The sequence below is a fragment of the Rhinoraja longicauda genome, chromosome 12 (genome assembly GCF_053455715.1).
Source record: "Rhinoraja longicauda isolate Sanriku21f chromosome 12, sRhiLon1.1, whole genome shotgun sequence".
In the NCBI taxonomy this organism is placed as follows: Eukaryota; Metazoa; Chordata; class Chondrichthyes; order Rajiformes; family Arhynchobatidae; genus Rhinoraja; species Rhinoraja longicauda.
This window is the reverse complement of record NC_135964.1, coordinates 31,386,857-31,410,699: the sequence shown is the minus strand read 5'-3', so window position 1 is coordinate 31,410,699 and position 23,843 is coordinate 31,386,857. Positions and strand designations below refer to the sequence as shown.

Genomic DNA, 23,843 nt, shown 5'->3' with positions numbered 1-23,843 from the left:
AGGAGCTTTAGCAAATAAGGCAAGTGAATATCTAAACCAGAATAATTGGAATCATTTCTCAGACATGTTTATGTGAAAGATTCACCAAATGTATAAGCATTTCCACTTGCGTGTGGAGTGTGGATATTTTGTTTCTGTTTTGGGTTGTGGACTTGGGGCTAGCTCTGAAGTATCTGAGCTTTGAGGAAGATTCGCTAATGCTATGCATTTTGCAAGCTCAAGTAAGAAAGGGAGAAAATAAACCATGGAATCTGTATCTACGAATCATACAAATAATGTAAATATACAAAAATGTTATTCATTCCCACAAATTTTTTATGGCCTGTGCGGAATTTTGACAAAAGTCAAGAAGTGAAGAATCTGATTATGAAGACGCTGATGCTGATCCAACAGACAAATCTACTGAGGTAGGAAGAACTTTCAGTTTCAGTTACAGTTTTCATTCTTTTTAATCTATGATTGATATTGACTGCTCTAGAACATAGAACATAAAAGAGTACTGCACAAGAACAGGCACTTCGGCCCACAATGTCTGTACCAAACATGCTGCCAAGTTAATCTCCCCCGCTTGCCTGTGATCAATATCCCTCCTCTCTAAATATCCGTGCCTGTCTAAAAGCTCCTTAAAAATTGCGATTGTATCTACATCCACCACCACCCTTGGCACTGTGTTCCAGGCATACTCCCCTCTCTAAGTGTAAAAAAAATCCTTGCCCCGCACAACTACTTTTCACCTTTCAGCCTAAAGCTACAAGCCTCTCTTTCATAGCTCCACCCTGGGATAAAGGATCTGGCCGTCTATCTTATCTGTGCTTCTCAAAATTTTATATACTCCCCTCAACCTCTGATGTTCCAGAGAAAACAATCCACGTTTGTCCCACCTCTTACTGCAGCCAATGCTCCCTAATCCAGGCAGCATTCTGGTAAACCTCTAATGCATCCTCTTCAAAGCCTGCGCGTCCTTCCTATCATGAGGCAATCAGAACTGCACACAATACTCCAAAAGTAGCTTAACCTAAGTTTTATGAAGCTGCACTATGATTTCCTCTTTATCGTCAATGCCTTAACCGATGAAGGCAAGCATACCATGCACCTTCTTTACCACTCTATCTACTTATGTTACCACTTTGAGGAAGCTATGGACTTGGGCCTTAAGTTCCCTATGTACATCAGTGCTGCTCAGGGTCTTGTCATTTGCTGGATACTTTCCCCTGGGCATTCAACCTCCCGAAGTACAACACCTCACACTTGCTCGGATTAATCTCCTTCTACAATTTCTGCACCATATCGACAACTGATCCACACATCCCACTGTAACATTTGACAGCCTTCCTCACAAGTTTATTTTCTAAATTCCTCCTTTACTATTTCCTGTTTCTTTCAGGACATTGTTCTGTCATTTTATTCCAACCAAATAAAATATTCCTAACAGCTGGAAATTGTATGGTTGTAAAATATATATCAAAGAATAGAATCACAGCTTCTGTCCTGCACATACCATCCACCAATCTACCCCGCCTCCTCTAGATCCACCTATTGCATGCCAGCTCTTACCCTATCCCTTCACCTCCTTACACCAGCCATATTTCCTCCATTCTTTCAGTCAGAGGAACATTAATTGTCCATTTCCCACCAAAGATGCTGCCTGACCCTCTGAATTCCTCCAGCAGTTTGTTGTTTGCTGAGATATGTATGTGATCCAAGAAAGCTTGTTGGAATTTAAATCTGCATCGGCCATGAATGGCTCAGAGTACTGAGTGCCTCATCTGTATACTAAAACTATCATTTGTTTGTTTGTTTGTTCCTGAACTGCAGCCAAAACGGTACATGATAGCGCAACAATTTTAGGCCCACCTTACTCACCGTCGTTTCATTGAAATCAGTGTTAAATTTTTTAAGTTATTCACATTTTAAAGTTTAAATCTATCTCCTAGGAAGGGGAGGGGGGAGGGAGGGAGGAGAGGGTGCTGCACCTATCCTTATTCTCCAGGAATGCTGCCTGACCCACTGAGTTACTCCAGCATTTTGTGTTTTTTTTGTAAACCAGCATCTGCAGTTCCTTATTCCTACATTTCTGAACTTGAGAGTCGGTTAAAGACCTTGAGATCTTGTGTTATCCATTTTGGGAGACCAGGTCATGAAATGGCAAAATATTGCAAGGGATGCAATTGAACTGGAGATCAGAACCTTGCAATGCTAGAAAAGTACAAATATATATCACACTCTCATGTTCTGTTTCACCCTTTGCTCAATAATGAACCATGTTAAAGAGGATAGGGAGTAAAAGCTCGAAGACTAAAAAGACAAAAGTTTTTCGTCCTGCCAAGGTGAGTAGACATTGTTACTCTACATCTTTGCTTTTGATTCAATGTTATTTCACTATTTTCTTCTAGAGTAATTTTACGGCACTCAATTATCAGATTTTTTCATATAGAGTTTTACATTTTATCCAAAAATAAGTGTTTCAGTTAACAGACAAAAATCCTGTTGTAAAATCTGCTTCCAAAAAAGTCCAGTTCCTACTGGCAGAGCCTCAATACTGAAGCAAAATTTGGGGTTCACTCTGGTCAAGTGTGATTGGAAGGGTGTTTTTCAGGTTACTGATTTTGTAGCAACATGTGGGATTGAAAGATGATTGAAGTTCATCATCGGTGTTGGGACCGCAGCTATTTACAATATACATTAATGACTTAGATGAAGGGATTAAAAGTAACATTAGCAAATTTGCAGATGACGCTAAGCTGGGTGGCAGTGTGAACTGTGAGGAGGATGCTATGAGGATGCAGGGTGACTTGGACAGGTTGTGTGAGTGGGCAGATGCATAGCAGTTGTGAGGTTATCCACTTTGGTGGTAAGAACAGGAAGGCAGATTATTATCTGAATGGTGTCAAATTAGGAAATGGGGAAGTACAAAGAGATCTGGGTGTCCTTGGTCATCAATCGCTGAAAGTAAGCATGCAGGTACAGCAGACAGTGAAGAAAGCTAATGGCATATTGGCCTACATGACAAGAGGAGTTGAGTATAGGAGCAAAGAGGTCCTTCTGCAGTTGTACAGGGCCCGAGTGAGACCGCACCTGGAGTACTGTGTGCACTTTTGGTCTCCAAATTTGAAGAAGGTCATTCTTGCTATTGAGGGAGTGCAGCGTAGGTTCACTAGGTCAATTCCCAGAATGGCGAGACTGTCGTTTGTTGAAAGACTGGAGCAACGGGGCTTGTATACACTGGCGTTTAGAAGAATGAGAGGTGATCTTATTGAAACATATAGGATTATTAAGGGATTGGACACGCTAGAGGCAGAAAACATGTTCCCAATGTTGGGGGAGTCCAGAACCAGGGGCCACAGTTTAAGAATAAGGGGTAGGCGATTTAGAACGGAGATGAGTAAAATCTTTTTGACTCAGAGAGTTGTAAATCTGTGGAATTCTCTGCCTCAGATGGCAGTAGAGGCCAATTCTCTGGATGCTTTCAAGAGAGATTTAGATAGAGCTGTTAAGGATAGCGGAGTCAGGGGGTATGGGGAGAGGGCAGGAACGGGATATTGATTGTGAATGATCAGCCATGATCACATTGAATGGCAGTGCTGGATCGAAGGGCCGAATGGCCTCCTCCTGCACCTATTGTCTATTGTCTGTTGCCTATTGTCAATTACAATTTCATATATTTCTTTGACAAATCGTGAGTCAGGACTTGATCAAAGAGTTACAAAAAAATTCAAAGCACAGAAATGGGACATTTGGTGCAACAAATCTGTGTTGTTGTTTATTGTTTGAAGTCTCCCTCTTCAGTCCCATCTAATCCTCTCAGCAGCCCCTGCCTATCAGAACCAATCATTGGAGTCATAGATAGAGCCATAGGCACACAAACAGGATCTTGGCCCATTAATAAGTCTGTGACGGTCAAGTACCATTTATACTATTCCCATTTTATTCTCCCCACATTCCCATTTTCACCCCTCCCCTCCTGATCTTGATACTCTTGCCTTTGTGCCTACCTCTGCTCGTGGTGCTTGCAGTAGCCTAACATAAGTAGTTTCATAGCTGGTCCACGACCATTACTGATGCCACTGTGTAAATATTTAGAGGATGACCTGCGGGTTGTGAACTCATTTGAGTTGTTTCTTTGAGATTTACTTCCACACTTAAAAGCCTATTTTGTTAGGAAATGCAGGTCAGAGGTTGGAAACCAAACCTCTGAACTTTTGCACCATTATTGTGTTGAATAAGTTATGTGCTGCAGTGATTCTGGGGGTTGTCACTAGTTTGGGGAGTGCACTGTCCCATCCTGTGCTTATATGCCTTTCAGAATTACACTTGTTGCCTTGTCAAATTCCATATTTCTTATTAATGGTAGAGATTTTATTTTCCAAACTATTGTATGATTCCATACATTGTTTTTCAACATTTTCAAGAGAGAGTTGGATTTAGCTCAGGGCTAAAGGAATCAAGGGATTTGGGGGGGGAAAGCAGGAACAGGGTACTGATTTTAGATGATCAACCATGATCATATTGAATGGTGATGCTGGCTCGAAGGGCTGAATGGCCTACTCCTGCACCTATTTTTCTGTTTCTGTGTTTCAAATTGTTGGTCTTCTGCACTATTTTTCAAATAAACGTAACTTCTGTCTTGTATTTTGGACATCCACTGGTACCATCCCATGGACTAAAACCATGTCTCTGGTGTTTGAACTGAATATTTAGGAAATCACCTGGTTTATATCCAAGTGGTTGTCAATGTTTATAGTCTTTGCTGAACATCATTGGCTTCCAGTTCTCTGCAGATACAGATTTATGGGCAGCACCTTGTTGCAGCCAGTAGAACTGCTGCCTCATATTGCCAGTGACTGCGTCCAGTTCTAACCTCGGCTACTGTCTGGAGCTTTGTGTGAAGTTTACTCGTTCTCTCTCTGATCATGTGGGTTTCTCCCGGGTGTTTGTGTTTCCTCCACCGTCCCTAAGATTTGTGGGTTGGGTGCTTAATTGCCCCTGGTGTGGCAGTGAATGGTAGAATCTGGGGACAGTCTACGGGGTTAAAATGGGATCATTGTAGGATTAATGTAACTGGATGTTTGATGATCGACGTAGACTGCTGAACAAATCCTTTTCCCGGGGAATCTTGATCCTCTCTGCCACCAGAAAGCCTCGGCCCCATGTTCCATTGTTGGTGTTATTTTTCTTTTTAGCAATACCAAGTAGCAGTGGTCAAAACTTCCAAAGTTGTTCACTGTGAGTTCTGCAAGCAGGAGCGAATGCCATTCCCGATGCCCCAGCAGTTGGACACCACCACTCCAGACATGGTAAAACAATGAGCGATGGCGATGCATGCAATTTCTTTTTGAACTTGAGTGAATCCTTGAAATGGCTCTCCAACCTTTTGTCTTTTTTTTTGAGGGGGTGGGGTTGCACATTAAGTCTGAGGATGCTAAAGCTGCCTTTCCTGACCATTTTGTGCACAGCTGTTCTGTTGCAACATGAGCTGGGAACTGTACCAGCAAATTTTGAGGAGGCGAGAGGAGGATCCGGACTATGTGGAAGCAGAATCTGACGAGGAAAGCTTCCACGCCACAATACTGGAAATGGAAGAAGCAGAGAAGAAGGTAATGGAGAGGTAAGGGAACAGAATATCCGAGTCACTCTTCGGTAAACTAAAGTGCCACTTATTGCGGGGGGTAGTCTCTGCTGTCTGTGAAGCAAACCAAAGAAATTGCTGTAATTTTCCATGCATCTTTTTGATTTCATTTCTAGGAGGAGCTCCATCATTATTTAACATTAAGGAAAAGCTTTTTTGCATTTATAGTGAACTTTTTGTCCACATAATTGAACTGCTTAATTGGTCGTTGCAGATTGGGTAAATGCAGCAGCTAGTGAGTGTGGCGGCACGATGGGCGCTCAGCGCTGCGGACCTGGGTTCGATTCGGACTACGGGTGCTGTCTGTACGGAGTTTGTACGTTCTCCCCGTGGGTTTTTTCCGAGATCTTTGCTTTGATCTTTGGTTTCCTCCCACACTCCAAAGACACAAGGCTTGTAGGTTACTTGGCTTGGTATAAGCATTGTAGTCGGTGGGACGAAGGGCCTGTTTCCGTGCAGTATCTCTATAATAAACTAAATTAAGTGCATGAGAGAGGTGAATGTTTGGATTATATTTCCATTTGTTGAAAAGACAATGGAAGAATTCTGTGCTCTTCAAGTGCTGCCATCGGGTCTTTAAGGAATAGGAATACTTTGGAATTTGGAATACTTTGTTGTCACATGTGACTAGGCACAGTGAGAGTCTTTGCGTACACAATGTATACAAATAGCAGCCACTTATGGCGCTGACAAAGTTACAAAGCACGCCGGCTACCCCTTTTGTCCCTCCCCCCCGGTGGTCCCCCCACGCCGGGTCCCCATTGTCCTTTGTCTCCCCCCCCCATTTTCCATTGTCCTTCCATTCCCCCTCTCGGTGGTCCCTCTCACACTGGGTCCTCCATTGTTTTCCCCCCCACCTCCCTCATGGCAGTCCCCTCACGCCGGGTCCTCCATTGTTCTTCCCCTTCCCCCTCACGGTGGTCCTCCATGCTCTCGTCGTGGGTCGACCCGCGAGGCATCGCTGCCACCGCGAGGCTTCACCGCTGCCAAGGCCCCATCGTCACGAGGCTTCACCGCTGCCAAGGCCCCATCGTCGCGAGGCTTCACCGGTGTCGCCGTCCCACTTCATCGCCTTCGTGGTGCCAACCTGGGCCTTAGCCGCGGGTTCCGTCAGCTGCTTCGCCTGACCCGGGCTTCTACCCGTGAAGCCCCAGCCGGGCCCCGACCTGGGCTTCTACATGGCGATCCGGGAGGCATCGAGACATTCACTCGAGGGAGCAAAAGGGACATCTGACAGTGTAGCACCTGCTCGTTCTGCCCCAGCTCCACCCAAGGCCCTGGCATTTTACCACCCCAGTGTTTCCCTGACTCTAAGAGGAAATGTTGATGGGATTGCCTGTCTCTCACTGAGATAAACCCTAGCACAGAACTGAATGGCTGGTTTTTGATATTAATTTAACGTCATTTCTGTCATTATAAATAGAAGCATACTTTGTTTGAATTTTACACCTATTTTACTCTTGTTCTCTCTCACCAGTCTCATTTGGTTCCCTGAATATTTCCTTTCTCCTTCTCCCCTGCAGCTTCTCATAGCCCATGTTCCCTTCTGTATCAGCAAATTTGGACATAATACCCAAGGTTCCCCCTTCCTAATCATTGATGTGGCTTGTGAACAGCTGTGGACCAAGCACTGACACCTGCAGCTGTGGACCAAGCACTGACACCTGCAGCTGTGGACCAACCACTGACACCTGCAGCTGTGGACCAAGCACTGACACCTGCAGCTGTGGACCAGGCACTGACACCTGCAGCTGTGGACCAAGCACTGACACCTGCAGCTGTGGACCAACCACTGACACCTGCAGCTGTGGACCAGGCACTGACACCTGCAGCTGTGGAACAGGCACTGACACCTGCAGCTGTGGACCAACCACTGACACCTGCAGCTGTGGACCAACCACTGACGCCTGCAGCTGTGGACCAACCACTGACACTCCACTGGGCTCAGCCTCCCAATCAAAAAATGAACCATTTACTACTTCTGTTTTTTGCCACTACCCATTCATCAGTCCACACCAGTCTGTTCCAACTCCATGTCATATCTGTGTTTGATAGTCTCTTGTTTAACATCATATTGAAGATCTTCTGAGACACACCATTGTCAGCTCTGCTTGTTACAAATGATAAACATGATCTCTCTTTCACAAATCCATGTTGATTTCACCCCAAAATTGCATTCCCAACCTACTTTAATAATAGATTTCAGCATGTCTGTGCTACTGATATCTCTCCTGCTTTTTTAAATACTGGTTGCATTTGCTACCCTACAAACTGCGGAGACCATTCCAAAATATGACAGGATGCCGGTCAAGAGGATCTAAAGATGTTGGACCAGGCGAGGAAGCTGACATTTGTTCACTTATCTTGTCAAAGAAGGACTTATCTTGTCAGTGAAGCCACCTGTTGGTATACTTCTCCAGTACATTGAAGTGCTTGGTGTTGTGTACCGGTGGATGTATGCAGTAGCCAGTCAGATATCTGGCAAATTAAGGGTTCACTTTAAGTGGACCTCATTGTACCTGAAGAAGATACTCAAGAAATGTTTTCTGTGCAGCAGTTGGTAATTTCTTGCATCTTTCTATTTTTTCCAGGTTAAAAAATCCAGAAGTTACGATGTACATGACCTCTCTGGTGCATGGAGATGAAGTCATCTTCAGTACGTAGTGTGAATAATAGGTGTGCCTGTGACCTGCTAGGTGATATCCAGCTGGAGCATGTGGGAGGCAGAAGGTTGAGGGATGGGGTGGATACATCACACCACTATCCCGTCATTACAAAGATATCACATTTTCAGTTGGGTACTTATAAAGGATTAATGATTTGGAATCATCAAATCTTCATAGAGAGGGCATTAGCTTTACCAGATCTTTAAATGAGCTTTCCAATTAATCCTAGTCACTTGACACAAGCCAACAGCTCCAGTGTTGTTGTAATCCAATCTGACAATTAGCTACAGCAAGAGATGCTTGGATAGGCAATTGAAAGGTTTTAGGAGAATTCTTTAAATGAAGTGGGAGGGGATGGGGGGCTTGGGGAATTTAAGGGTTTGAATGCTGAATGGCCAATACTCCAATGAAAATTTGGGAGATAGGGAGCCTAGAATGATAAGAATGTCAAGATCAAGGTTTATTAATGTTGGGTGACCTACAGGAAGGACTTTTTAACAAAGATAGAATTTATGAATCAAATTGCTGAACTCAAGGCCAGTGTGGATTATTGCATGCCTGGGAAGTGACGGAACAGGTCTGTGTGAGTTAGGATATGGAAGCAAAGATGAAAGTGGACTGACGAGGAGTACCATGAAAGTCCTAGAGAAAATAGGAACAGGATTCAGCCCTCTGGATACAACGAGTGGGGTTCCCCGACGAACGGTTCTTGGCCCTCAGTTATTTACTACTTACAAAGCTTAAGGTTTTCAAATTTGTCATTGATACGGGTGCACGGGTATTTGATGTGGACACATGATTCTGCAACAGGACCTGGACAGATGAAATGATTGGGGAAATTGAGTTTAATTGCAGATAGAGTTTAATGTAGGGAAGTGTGAGGTCTTGCACTTTGGTAAGAGTAATCAAAAGATAGATTATTATCTAAATGGAGTGAAGTTCAGAGGGATTGGAGTGTTCTATTGCATGGATCATAAACAGTTAGCAGGCAGGTGCAACATGTCATTGAGAAGGCAAACAGCAAGTTGTGCTTTATTATGACTGAGTTAGAGTTCAAGGATGGGACAGATTTGTTATGGATTTATAGGGTGTTGGTGAGCTACACCTGGAATACTGCAGTTTTGATCCCCCTTACCTAACATAGAAACATAGAAAATAGGTGCAGGAGTAGGCCATTCGGCCCTTCGAGCCTGCACCGCCATTCAATATGATCATGGCTGATCATCCAACTCAGTATCCCGTACCTGCCTTCTTTCCATACCCACTGATCCCTTTTGCCACAAGGGCCACATCTAACTCCCTCTTAAATATAGCCAATGAACTGGCCTCAACTACCTTCTGTGGCAGAGAATTCCACAGATTCACCACTCTGTGTGAAAATAGAAGCATGGAGGCAACCTAAAGGAGATTCATCAGGCTAATTGCTGGCATGGGATGGTTGTCTTATCATGAGAGGCAAGACAGTTGGAGTCTGCAGTTTCAAAGAATGAGGGAAGACCTTATTGAGATCCTCGGGGGACTTGACTGGGCAGATGTTGAGATGTATCTTACTTACTGCCCATTATGCCTCCTGGCATGTAGGGCAACAATGAAGGTTCTCCACCCCTGTCTGTTCTGGGCTAATTTCTGGCCACTACCCCAGGTCAATTCCATAGTTTTCATTTCCTCCTCTACAGTTCGACGCCATGTGGTTTTGGGTCTCCCTCTTTTCCTTTTCCCTTCTGGTGTGCAGTGCAGGGCTATTCTTGGGATGCTGTCTGGTTCACTTCTCAGTATATGGCCAATCCAGTTCCAACGCTTTCTCATGATGATGGTACCCATACTCTCTTGCTGGCATTGAGCAAGGAGATCTTGGTTGAATAAGGTGTTTGGCCAAAATATTCTAAGGAATCTTCTCAGGTTCTCAGTATGGAAGACTGACAGCGGGTTGATGTCACTCGCTGTCATTCTCCAGCATTCCAAGCCATATAAGACAGTGGAGAGGACACAGCTCCCGTATATCTTCAGCTTGGTCTTGCTGCTGTATTGCTGGGATCTCCATAAATTGTTTAGCATTCTGAAAACATTCCTAGCCTTGTTTAGCCGGTTCTTAATTTCATTTTGTGCTCCGCCATCGTATCTGACTTTACTACCAAGATAAATAAATTCTTCAGTTATGGGGAGGTCGTTTCCATCCACTTGGATTAGTAAGGGGTTTTGGATGTTTAGTGTCATTAATTTTTTCTGGTTTATCTTCAAGCCAATTTGTTGTGCAAAGTCACTAAGACGGGATGTTTTTTCCTGCATGTGTTTGTGAGTGTGGGATACCAGAGCTATGTCATGAGCAAAATCAAGATCTTACAATGTTGAGGAGAGGGTCCATCGTATGCCTCTTGCTTCATCTTCGGTTGTCTGACGCATCACCCAGTCAATAGCAATATTGAAGAGTAGCGCTGACATCACACACCCTTGTCGAACTCCTGTCTTCACCTGGAATGTGTGGTTACTATTCCCTACTCTGCAAGAGAAGTTGGCGTAGAAGCTCTTAATTACTTCAACTATGTGCTGTGGGATCCCATACATTCGTAATATGCCCCAGAGACTGTCTCGGTGGATGCTGTCAAATGCTTTCTCGAAATCAACAAAGTTGATGCATATCTGTCTCTGCCACTCTGTGCACTGTTCTATAATGTAACGCAGGGCAAATATCTGGTCAATGCGTCCCCTCCCACCACGAAATCCTGCCTGCTCTTTCCTGAGCTGTTTGTCTACTGCTTCTGAGGTACGTTGTATTATAATCTTTGCCAGAATCTTGCTTGGAATTGATAGAAGAATGATCCCTCTCCAATTGTTACACTCTCTTGTTGCCTTTCTTTGGTATCCTAATGATGACTCCTTCTGACCAGTCATCAGGTATCTCCTTTCTTTCCCAAATAGCTGTGAAAAGTGGTACAGATACTTTGGCTGCAAGTTCTGGGTCCGCCTTAAACAGTTCTGCATTGAGGTTATCTTGGCCAGGGGCTTTTCCACTTTGAAGGGACTTAATAGCTATAACAATTTCCTCCTTAGTTGGTGATTCAGTGCTAATATCTAGGTCATCCTCTGCTTGTTGGGTGTTAGCCTCTATTATGGGCGGTGTTCTATTCAATACTTCACTAAAGTGTTCCACCCAGTGGGCTTCTTGTTCTGTTTCTGTTGTGAGGAGTCGGCCCTTTTTGTCTACAATTGGTGTCTCAGTGGTTCGCCGATGTTTGCCACAGATTATTTTGGTTATCTTGTAGACCTTCCCTTGCTCTCCTTTCTTACTTGCATCTTCTGCTTGATTGTCTAGATCTTCCAGGTATGCCTGTTTGTCAGCTCTGGCTTTCCTCTGAACTGCTTTGTTGCTTCTTGATATTGCATTTTGTATCTTTCTTGCAGCCGTTTGGATTTTGTTTCATTTATTTGCTTCTTTAATTTTCTCCTATTTTTAATGGTTTGCCATGTGTCTTCAGTTATCCATTCCTTCTTTATTTTCTGCTTGAACCCCAGGCAGGCTTCACTGGTTTTCACATAAGCTATTTTGGTTTGTTCCCACACAGTATTAATATTAATATTATTTACATTTGGCTCTGTGTGATCATCCATATCTACTAGTGCCTGAAACCTGTTCCTTAATTGTAGCACGAAAGAACTTTTCACTTTTGGGTCATGTAGTTTCTCAACGACAAACTGTTGCCTGCTTGTCTTTTTGCTCCCTGTTTTCCTCAGTTTGACTTTGAGAACAGCCAGGACCAGATGACGGTCGCTACCAACATCAGCTCCTCGTTTAACCTTAACATCAAGTAATGAGCGTCTCCATGTGCCGTTTATCATCAGGTGGTCTATCTGGTTCTTATCCCTTCCATTTGGAGAGTACCATGTTAGTTTGTGGATGTCTCTGTGTGGAAAGAGGGTCCCTCCAATTACTAGATTGTAATTGGTGCAGAGTTCTATTAGTCTCTCACCGTTCTCATTTATAAAACCACAGCCCTCTTTGCCCATGGCTCTGTCCTGGTCTGTGTTGTTGTTTCCAACCTTTGCATTTCAGTCCCCCATCACAATCTTCATGTCATGTCTTGGTGTGTTTTCTAACTCAGCCTGTAGTTGCTCATAGAATTCATCCTTAACACTATCATCACTATCGTTTATAGGGGCGTAACATTGGATGATGGTTGTATTCATTTGCTTCCCCTTCATTCTGATCTTCACGAGTCTACTATTGACAGGTTCCCACTCTATCAAACTATTTTCTACTCCTTTCTTTAAAAGGATGGCTTCTCTGTGATTCTCGTCATCCCTTCCTGAGTACAACACTGTCTCCCCTGTGCTGGTCCTATGTCTCCCTGGTCCTGTCCATCTGCTTTCGCTTACTCCAAGAATGACTAGGTTGTAGCGTCTCATCTCTGATGTCACTTGTGCTAGTTTCCCTGTGACATACATTGTTCATACATTCCAGAATCCTATCCTAGTCTTATGTTTGGCATTCAGAACTTCCACCTTCCTGCCACTGGCTTCCTTTCAGCTTTCACCATTGACATTCATCCTGGCATCTGTCGATAGCCCTGGAAGTCCGTCATGCCCAGTAGTGTTGATTCCTTCAGTTGTTTCCGTAACATATTCGTTTTACGAGGCAGGGTTGTTAGCCCTGTGCTCAACCCCCAACCTGGAGGACCAGTGGATCGCTCTTCGTCTCGTCTCTACCCTTCGACCTGTCCAGCATGTAAAACCCTAACAGGAGACGAATCTCCAGCTGGCATAGCTCTAGGGGTCACTGAGACACACAAGCACCCCGACCACAACAAGGTTGCAATCCAAGTGAGATGTATCGGAGTGAGATGTATCCACCAGTGGAAAATTGTCAAACAAGGGGACATAGTTACAAGATAAGGAGTCATTAAAACCAAAATGTACAGAAATTTATTTTAACAGATGGTAATGAATCTCTGGTTGTGAAGGCTAGATCATTAGAAGTCCATAAGGTGGAGGCAAATACATTTTTGAAAGACTGATGAATTGACGGCTATGGGGAACTGGCACAGAAGGGGAGTTGAGGGCTGGTGTAGATCGGCTATTATCAATAGACAATAGACAATAGGTGCAGGAGTAGGCCATTCAGCCCTTCGAGCCAGCACCGCCATTCAATGCGATCATGGCTGATCACTCTCAATCAGTACCCCGTTCCTGCCTTCTCCCCATACCCCCTCACTCCACTATCCTTAAGAGCTCTATCCAGCTCTCTCTTGAAAGCATCCAACGAACTGGCCTCCACTGCCTTCTGAGGCAGAGAATTCCACACCTTCACCACTCTCTGACTGAAAAAGTTCTTCCTCATCTCCGTTCTAAATGGCCTACCCCTTATTCTTAAACTGTGGCCCCTTGTTCTGGACTCCCCCAACATTGGGAACATGTTTCCTGCCTCTAATGTGTCCAATCCCCTAATTATCTTATATGTTTCAATAAGATCCCCCCTCATCCTTCTAAATTCCAGTGTATACAAGCCTAATTGCTCCAGCCTTTCAACATACGACAGTCCCACCATTCCGGGAATTAACCTAGTGAACCTACGCTGCACGCCCTCAATAGCAAGAATATCCTTCCTCAAATTTGGAGACCAAAACTGCACACAGTACTCCAGGTGCAGTCTCACCAGGGTGGGATGAGCTTGCTGGCTCCTGGTATTTCCTTGTGTTTGGCTCTGCACTGCCATTCAACATGATTGTGTTAATCATACTGAGAAAATGGCCAATGCAATCAGTGTCAGTGAGTTGAATGTTAGTGACATATCCAAACACATTAGCAGCTGAAATGACTTTCACTCCAGGCTGAAGAAGGGTCTCGACCCGAAACGTCACCCATTCCTTCTCTCCCAAGATGCTGCCTGACCTGCTGAGTTACTCCAGCATTTTGTGTCTACCTTCACTCCAGGCAGCATGGCTTGGACGAGCTTGGTTTGTGGACTGTAGGTAGGCAGGGGAGAGGGGAGGTTGGCAAGAAACCAGACAAAAAAATTAGAGCCTTAGTGCACAGAAAGTGAAAGCTGAGAATGTTTTAGTGCAGGGCTTCTATTTGACCTGGCAGTGCTTGTTTCCAATTTCCTCAATCACTTAGTGACATCAGTGATGAATTTGTGTCGGATGTGTAGGATGGTGGAGGAGATACCAGTAAACTGCTCAACCCTGGATGGTGTAGATGTTGGACAGTTGATGGGCAGCCCACAACTAGATAAGTTCCATCACTCTCCTGACATACCTGGTGGAAGAAGTCTGGAGAATTGGGACTTGAGTCACATGCTGCAAAATACTCGGCTGATGATTGCTTTTATAAGGACTCCAACTTCCTTAGGAGGTTTAGGAAGTTTGGCATGTCCCCTACAACTCTCACCAACGTCTACAGATGCACCATAGAAAGCATTTTAGCAGGATACGTCACAGCTTGGTTTGGGAACAGCTCCATCCAAGAACGCAACAAATTGCAGCGAATCGAGGATGCAGTGCAGACCATCACACAAACCAACCGCCCATCTATTGACTCCATTTATACCTAGCGCTGCCTCAGCAAGGCCAGCAGCATAATCAAAGATGAGTCACACCCTCGCCACTCCCTCTTCTCCCCTCTCCCATCAGGCAAAAGGTATAGAAATGTGAAAACGCACACCACCAGATTTGGGGACCATATCAGGCAACTGAATCATTCAACCACAATCAGAGAGCAGTGCTGAACTACTATCTACCTCTGATGACCCTTGGACCATCCTTGATCAGACTTTGCTGGCTTTACCTTGCACTAAAGGTTATTCCCTTATCATGTATACACTGTAAATGGATTGATTATAATCATGTATTGTCTTTCTGCTGACTGGTTAGCATGCAACAAAAGCTTTACACTGTACCTCGGTACACGTGACAATAAACTGAACTGAACATTATCATCATTAAGTTTCTGGTCAGTGATGACCTTCAGGATGTTGATGGTAGGGGTCTCTGCAATGATAATGCCATTGAATGCATAGGGTAGGTGATTAAAGCTGTTGGATCTGGTCATTACCTAAAACTCTTGTGATGCACATGTAATTTGACGTTTATCAACCCATGCCTGAATATTGTCTTGGCTTTGTTGCATGCAGGCATGGCTGCCTCCTGTGGAGTTGCAAGTGGGATTGAACATTGTTACATTGCGTCACAATGCACAGCTGGTAGAGTTGATGCCTCAGTTCCAATGATCTGGGTTAAGTTGAGACCTCTGGTGCTGACTATGTGGAGTCTGCACGTTCTCCCTGTAACTGCATGGGTTTCCTCTGGGAGCTTTGGGTCCCCAGGATTTCATAGAGTCAAAGAGCAGTGCAGCACAGAAACAGGCCCTTTAGCCCAATTCACTGTGCTGACCATGGTAGAAATCTATAAGAAAATAACTGCAGATGCTGGTACAAATCGAAGGTATTTATTCACAAAATGCTGGAGTAACTCAGCAGGTCAGGCAGCATCTCGGGAGAGAAGGAATGGGTGACGTTTCGGGTCGAGACCCTTCTTCAGACTGATATAAATCTCATTTGCCTGCATCAGCCCTCTACCACCTTTCCTGTCCATCAACTTGTCTAAATACATTTTAGGTGATGTAACCATGATTTTGCACCCTGAGGTCCCTTTATACATCAACACTCCAGAAGGGCCTGTTGTTTACTATCCTACCACTATTTGATGTCCTAAAAAATATAACCTCGCACTTGTTTAGATTTTTTTTTTTTGCCACCACTCCACCCAACTTTTCAGTTGATCCATGTTCCTCTATCTGAAGAACCTTCTTTGCTATCTACGACTCCACCAATTTTCCTGTAACCATGTGGGTTTTTCTAAGTTCTCCGGTTTCCTTCCACATCTCTGGGTTATGTTCGGGTTGGTAGGTTACCTTGCTCCTCTGTGTAGGTGTAGTTTGTAGGGGAGTGGCTGAATTTGGGGAGAGCTGATAAGAATGTGGGGAAAATAAGACGGGATCACTGTAAATGTGTGATTAATGGTTGATACGGACTTGGTGGGCTGCAGGATCTATACCTGGCCGTATCTCTCTGTACGACTTCACTTAACTATTAGTTTAGCCCAGAGTCCTTGCGAACCAGCGATCATCCATTCACACTGATTCTATATTATCCCACTTTTGCATGCATCGCTACATACTAGGGGCAATTTACATACTAGGGGCCAGTTAACCAACAAGCCTGCACGTCTTTGGGATGTGGGAGGAAACCCGGTCACCCGGCAGAAACTTGTATGGTAATAGGGAGAACATGCAAACTCCACACAGACAGCACCCACGGTCAGGATCGAATCCAGGTCTCTGGTGCTTTGAGGCAGCAGCTGTGCCACTGTGCAGGCCTATTGAAGATGTGTGTTTGTTTTGAATAGTTGTACAATTCAAGTATTATTGTGAAACTTGGAGAGAAAAGGAATGACGAAAATAATAAATTTGATATTTTATTAGTTTATCTAAACATGCTGTGGTCTTTGATCACAGCTCACCTCCCACGACTGGCTAATGTTTCACTCATTGCTGTGTTGATTGTAGCAACCATGAAGACCATCTCATACAAGATGTCATCAGAATATTACAGGAAACAAGGATGGACGTTAGGAGTTCCCCTAGCCAAGCCCGTAATGTGGGAAGAGTTCTCGCGATATGTTCCCGTTGCGCTGCCCGACAAGAAAGATGCGGTGAGTCCGGTCAACAGTGGCGGAGGGAGATCACAGCTGAGGGAAAGGGCAGGTAATCTGTTAAATACTGATGTGGGAGGTGGGGTTGTCAGTGTGGAGAACGGATTGGAATCATTGCAGGAAGCGGAGTGGGAGGAGGTCATTTAGGTAGCCACAGGAATCTGTGGGCTTGGTTGCTAAGCCACCCCCTGAGGTGGAGAACCAAGTGCAAGAAGTCACTGCCTTGCCCCTGATCCCAATTGGTGACCTGTGCTGGAAAGCGCACATGTTAAAAAAAAACCACGCATCTTCAATCTGATGTATCCAGTGGTCAAGTAGCCCGTCTCCCTGAACTCTGTTGTCTGGATGTATGTAATAGAAGCAGGGGTGACCCATCCAGTCCCTTACTCTATCCTCCGTCCATTCACATCATGGCTGATCAGATCTTGCCCCTGGCTCTGGTTTCCCTCCTGTCCTTCATGCCCTGGATTTGTAGTGGTTTGGGGTCTGGATGGCAAGTACTCGGATTGAAGTGGAAGTGATCAGGGAATAATTAAAGTTAATATTTCATTTATTTAGTAGAGCAATAGCCTGTGTATAACTGTTACTTATTGGTCATATTATTCCTTCATTATTCACCTTTATGTATTAACCTCACACAGAGACCTCGTAATATTGTGGTTAACTACTATCCGGATGGTAGTAAGTATCTCATCATGTTCCCGGATGGAACCAGCACCGTTTTGTATCCAATTATCATCTAAGCTGTAATGGCAAAGGTAACTTGTGATATGTACTGTCACCATGGTCTATGGAGCCAGATCTCCACTGTGATTTGTCAGGCAGCTGCCGATTGATGCTCAGTGTTAGCAGCCTTACTCCTGAGCTAGGACAGCAAGTGTGAGCAAGGAGAGCAAGACATCTCACTGTGAGAGCAGATCACCCAGTCCTCCGATTTCCCCCCCCACCAGTGCAGTGCAAGATTGGTAGGAATGTCGTTTCAGGTGGACACAATAAACCCAACAGTATTATCTTGAAAAACTGGGCAGGTTGGGTGGATCAGACTAATATTTATCCCTCCTCTAGCTTCACTCTAAGGCAGATTATGTGGTGGTGACCATATTGCTGTTTGTGAGAAGTTCTGTGTACATACAGGTCGAACCACACAGCACAAGAACCGGCCCTTTAGCCCACACTATCTGTTCCAAGCACGGTGCCAAGTTAAAAGACTCTGCCTGCACATGATTCATTTTCGTCCATTCCCTGCATATCCATGTGCCCATCTGGAAGCCTCTTGAATGCCATTATCCTGTCTCCACAACCACCCCTGCAGCATGTTCCAGACAACAAACACTCTCTCTGTTAAAAAACACCCACGCCTTTAAACTTTACCTCTCTCAGAAAGCTATGCTCTCTGGTCCTTCACATTTCCAACTTTGAAAAAAAAAGTCTGTTCTAGCTATGCCTCTCATAATTTTATATACTTCCATTAGGTCTCCCCTCAACCTTTGATGTTCCAGAAAAAACATCTTCTGTCGAATGCTGTTGTTCATTGAAACACTGTTTCAGATCCTTCAGCTGATTGAGGTTGTATCAGGATTTACCCCATGCAAAATCTCCAAGACTTATCCCACTCTTGCTTACATTTGCTGCAATCTAATTATCGTTTTAAAAGAATTTAAAGCCTCTTCAAAACGAATTTGTGGCTGAGAATGCCAGATGCTACCCAAGCTGCCAGGCACACGGTGGTAATCTATTTTTTTGGGCTAATGTTACCAACTGTTGCCAGAAGAGACAGAGGGAACCCCGCCTCTGAGATGGGACCATTTTCTGGGATCAATTGGTAATTTGTTCATCCGGTTAACATCTAAATGATGCTTTTGTGCATCCTCTGGTTCTTCTTAACTTGCCCTCAGCTATCCCTCGGGTAATGTCGCCATACAGACCTCTGCACTCTACCACGATCAGCTGGTATACGTCATATTTGAAGACCTGGATTTGTATGCAAAAATGCTGGGAGTCTTCCAGTCAACTGGTCATGGGACTTGTTACCATCCCAATGGACAGATTTGGTGAGTGATCAAACAGTTGGGTACAAATGTCTCAGATATGTTAGGACACACTGGGGACTCCCTGCATTTGGACGGGGTTTATCATTGCTCTGATCTGATGGTTTGATCTGGACACAGGTTTTCTTACAGTTTGGTTTGTAAGTTGTTATCTTCCTCAATTAACCCAGGGAGTCGGGAGCTGGTAAGGTCCAAAATCTATGAGTGGATAAAGTTGTCAGGTGGGAAACGCTAGCTGTCAGCTCAGCTCAGCCCCCCCCCCATGCTCACAATGACCCAGGAGTGCATCTGGACAAAACACAAGAAAATAGTAGACCACTCAGCCCATCGAGCCTGCCCTGCATTTCAAAATGTGTGAGCTGCTCCAGACCTCACTTCCTCCTCTGAACCAGTTTTCCGATATTTCAAAGGAAGTGACAATGCTCCTGTTTCATTGCCCTGCTCGGAGAAATAATTCTTCCGCATGGGATTTCATACTCGGCGTCAACAATCCTAGCCCTCAATCTTGTAAAAATTCCCCATCCGCTCCTGTTAGCCAAATTGCACACAGATGAACTGACATGATTCAAGTAGGTTTTTGAGGCTTCAGATCAATGATTGGAGAAAGAACATTTCTCACAACTATGTTTATTATAGTAAAATGTAATATAGTTTAAAAAAAATAACAAAGCAACATATCTCTCACCCTTCTGCTTGTTGAGTCTTCTCCACTGATACGCGTCCCAAGGACTTTTACCTCTTGGGGACTCCTGCTAATGATGGCTGGTCTGGCCAACTTGAGGGTCCTTGCACTGGTCCGGATCCCATAGACTGTCCAGTGTAGGTCTGAGGGAGTGTTGCACCATCAGAGTGCCATCTTTCAGTTGAGGTAATAATGCCTGCTCCCATCAAGGCTGTAGAGGAACCATGGAGACTAATTTAAGGTATCACAAAATGCTGGAGTAACTCAGCGGGTCAGGCAGCATGTCAGGAGAGAAGGAATGCAATGCATTTTGTGCATCAGGCCGAAGGGTCTTGACCCGAAACGTCACCCATTCCCTTCTCTTCTGAGATGCTGCCTGACCCGCTGAGTTATTCCAGCATTTTGTGATACCTTCGATTTGTACCAGCATCATGGTTATTTTCCTACATGGAGACTAATTTGATGAGCTGGTGATAGAGCCAACATTTATCTATTAACCAATGTCATTACTGAAAACTGAACTTGAAGAAACAAATGTTTAGCAATTTTAATGCATCCAATAAAGAAATAAAAAAATAACTATATTCTTATTATTTTGCATGGTATATTTATTGTAAAACATAAAGTGCAAAATGTTTAAAAAATAACATCAAGCGGCACAAAAATAGTTGGAAGCCAAATTTATCCTTGATCTGAAAACCACACCATCTCAAGATATTCAGACTGTAGATTTTGCACATTTGTGGACAGCAGCATAGTATCAAAACAGGTACTTGAATCACCAGAGTGTAGATGGCTATTGACCAAATGCTGGTAAATGGGATTGATCTGGATGGGTAAAGGACAGTTGGCACAGATGTTGGGCCGAGGGCCTATTTTGTGCTCTCTGACTAATCAATGATCAATGCTACTGCCTTCCCACTCCCCGATCTGCTCCCTCAGTTTGATGCAGTTTGCTTTGGGGGGGGGATGAGTGAAGCAGTCAAAGGTGACGGTCTATCGATTGGTCTCTGCAACTCCCAGATTCACAGTGTGCCTCTGTCCAGGAAGACTGGCTCATTGAGATTACCCAGTGTTAGCCCAGTTTTGGGACAACCCCTCTCAAGCTGTATGTAGGTGACTGAACAGACCCTGAAAAGAAACAGAAAGGTAGCATTTGTCGCCCTTGAGAAGGTGGTGGAGCTGCTTTCTGGAACCACTGCTGTCCTGGTGAAGATGCTCCCACAGTCCATGGAGAGGACTTAATTCCAGTGACGAAGAAGGAATAGCAATACATTTACAAGTAAGAATAGCGGCTTGCAGGAGAACCTGCAAGTGGCGGTGTTCATGTGCACCTGCCGCCCTTGTCCTTGGTGGGAGAGATTGCAGGATTGGGAGGTGATGTAGCCTGGGTGAGAGACTAGTGTATTTTTAGAAATACTGGAGCCACTGCAGCATAATTGGGGGGAGTGAATGTTTAGGGTGAAGTGACAGTCAAGTGGGCTGCTGTATCCTGGATGGTGTTGAGCTGAAACTAACTGCAGTTGTGCTGATTCTGTTCTCTTTCCACAGGATCAACATGACGCCTCTCCATGGATTTTACTTCACTGAACAGGGACTCGTCAAGAAGCACTGGCAGTGGAGGGATTTCTCACACCATGTCCACGCACCACCGTACAACTCCATCAGCCTGAAACTAACGCCCTGCATTAGCATCCACATCATTTCACAAGATCAGATTTACACCACATTCAAAAGGATGAAGAGAAGAATACGATTCAACATGGGAGCAAAACTGGTAGTAAGCATCCTTGTGTGTGTAAAGAGTAAAAATATTCCTCTGTCGCCGGACATTTCTGTTGGGATTAGTAATGTTATGTGTCGCAGTGGAGGAAGCACTCAGCCTAACAGATGCTAGGGAATTCAGGGAAGAGAATGTCTTGAAACAAATCTTTTTTGTAGATTCATAACCTAAAACTGGGAAACTCAATGTTCATACCATTAAGTTTTAGCTATCCAAGCAGAATATGAGGTATTGGTCCTCTAGTTTGCGTGCGGCCTCACTCTAGCAATGGATGAGATCTAGGACAGAAACGACAGAATGGGAATGGGAAGGAGAGTTAAAATAGTTAACTTTTGGGAGATCTAACAGACCTTGGCGGACTGAGCATGTGTTCAGCAAAGTCGTTGCCGAGTCTACGTTTGGACTCCTTGATCTAAAGGAGGCCACATCGGGGATCCAAATGCAGTCGACGAGGTTGGGTGTTGTTGACAGTCTTAAAGGTGGATAAATCCCAGACCAAGTGTATCCTAGGACATTGAAGGAGGTACTAGGCAGGAAATTGCTCAGAACCTAGCTGATATATATATATCAGTGATCGCCACAGATGAGGTACTTGAAGTCTGGAGGGTGGTTAATGTTGTGCCTTTATTTAAGTAGGGCTGCCAGGATAAACCAGGGAACTTCAGGCTGGTGCTCCTAACATCACTGCTGGGAAAGTTACTGGAGGAGATCTTGAGAGGGGAGGGAAGTCCAAAACAAGAGGGCATAGCTGGTTCTATTGCCATTCACCATGTAGATTAACAATTTGGATGAGAATGCATTTGGCATAGTTAGTTAATGCATGACATCAAAATTGGTGATGCCACGGACAGGAAAGTTTATCTAAGATTACAATGGAATCTAGATCAACTGCCAGATGGAATTTAGCTCGGACAAGTGCGAGGTATGGCATTTTGGCAAATTAAACCAGGATGGACTTCAAATGTAAATGGCAGGATCCTGGAGAGTAGTGCAGGACAGAGGCACATGGATATGGTAGTGAAGAATGCGTTTAACATGCTTGCCTATGTTGGTCAGGATACAGAATGCAAGAGCACCTGGAGCATCATATTACAACTGTACATGTTGGTGAGAAAACACACACTAGTCTAAAACTAGATAGCACAGATTTGCACAGAAAACGTTTAGTGGGATTGGGGTCAAACACAGGCAAATATAAGTAAATGGGACTAGCCTAAATGCCACCTTGGTTGGCATGGATAAGATGAACTGTAGAGCCTGTTTCAGCACTGCATAGCTCTGACTATAATTCTATGCTGATCTGAAGATACGATCCTTAGTGTACAACAATAATTCTGTTGCCTCCTCAATGTATATCAGTGCAACCTTCCCTTTGTTCTAAGATAGACACAAAATGCTGGAGTAACTCAGCGGGACAGGCAGCATCTCTGGAGAGAAGGAATGGGTGATGTTTCGGGTCAAGACCCTTCTTCAGACTGATGTCAGAGGAGTGGGCGGTACAGAGATAAAATGTAGTCGGAGACAGTATTACTGGTGGGAGAACAGGGAAGGGGGAGGGGATGGAAAGAGAGGGAAAGCAAGGGGTACTTGAAGTTAGAGAAGTCAATGTTCATACGGATGGGGTGCAAACTGCCCAAGCGAAATATGAGGTGCTGTTCCTCCAATTTGCGCTGGCAATGGAGGAGGCCCAAGACAGGTCAGTGTGGGAATGCGAGGGGGAGTTAAAATGCTGAGTAATCAAGAGATCAGGTAGGTTTAGGCGGACTGAGCGGAGCTGTTCTGCGAAACGATCGCCGAGACTGCGTTCGGTCTAGCGATATACAGGAGTCCACACCTGGAACAGCATTTCCCTTTGGTCTGTCGACTAAATCCAACATGCAATGCGGGACCCTCCCTCAGCCGGAGTCCTGATCACTGTGTGAACTGATCGGCCTCTAAGCTTTGCTCCTAATGGTGGATTCACTTATCTGTCAATTATTGCCCCCCCCACCCCGTGATGCTATTGATGTTCAAATAGTGCCAGACTTAAACCAAATCTTGTTTTCTCTTTCTGTGTTCATCTCTCTGCAGCTGAGAAACCTTGTTAAATCTCATGCAGCACGGTCAAGCATGAAAGAAGAAGAAAACTATATGAAAAAAGCAAAAGAGAAAATCAACATGCTCCTTAAACAACTAAGACGGCGTAAATGATCGGCATTTTCAGGAGCTGATGATACCACTATCTCGCATTAGAGGCGGAAACTGCAGATGGAAGACAAAATTCCAGCATCCATACCTTTAAACTAAAGTGACTATTTACAAGCAAATCCATTCTTATCCTGAAAATGTGAATGAGT

At 44.5% G+C, this 23,843-nt stretch overlaps 1 protein-coding gene across 1 annotated transcript in view; it reads left to right on the top strand.

Annotated features, from left to right (window-relative positions):
- LOC144598441 (uncharacterized) overlaps positions 1 to 23,697 on the top strand; it is a 34,147-nt gene extending 10,450 nt beyond the window's left edge. The window contains exons 6-14 of the mRNA XM_078408583.1: positions 345 to 407; positions 5,181 to 5,294; positions 5,454 to 5,605; positions 8,218 to 8,282; positions 16,849 to 16,994; positions 17,636 to 17,718; positions 18,890 to 19,045; positions 21,276 to 21,504; positions 23,578 to 23,697. Of these exons, the coding sequence (XP_078264709.1) occupies positions 345 to 407; positions 5,181 to 5,294; positions 5,454 to 5,605; positions 8,218 to 8,282; positions 16,849 to 16,994; positions 17,636 to 17,718; positions 18,890 to 19,045; positions 21,276 to 21,504; positions 23,578 to 23,697 (1,128 nt within the window). The remainder of the gene's footprint in view (positions 1 to 344; positions 408 to 5,180; positions 5,295 to 5,453; positions 5,606 to 8,217; positions 8,283 to 16,848; positions 16,995 to 17,635; positions 17,719 to 18,889; positions 19,046 to 21,275; positions 21,505 to 23,577) is intronic.
- Positions 23,698 to 23,843: the final 146 nt, after the last annotated feature.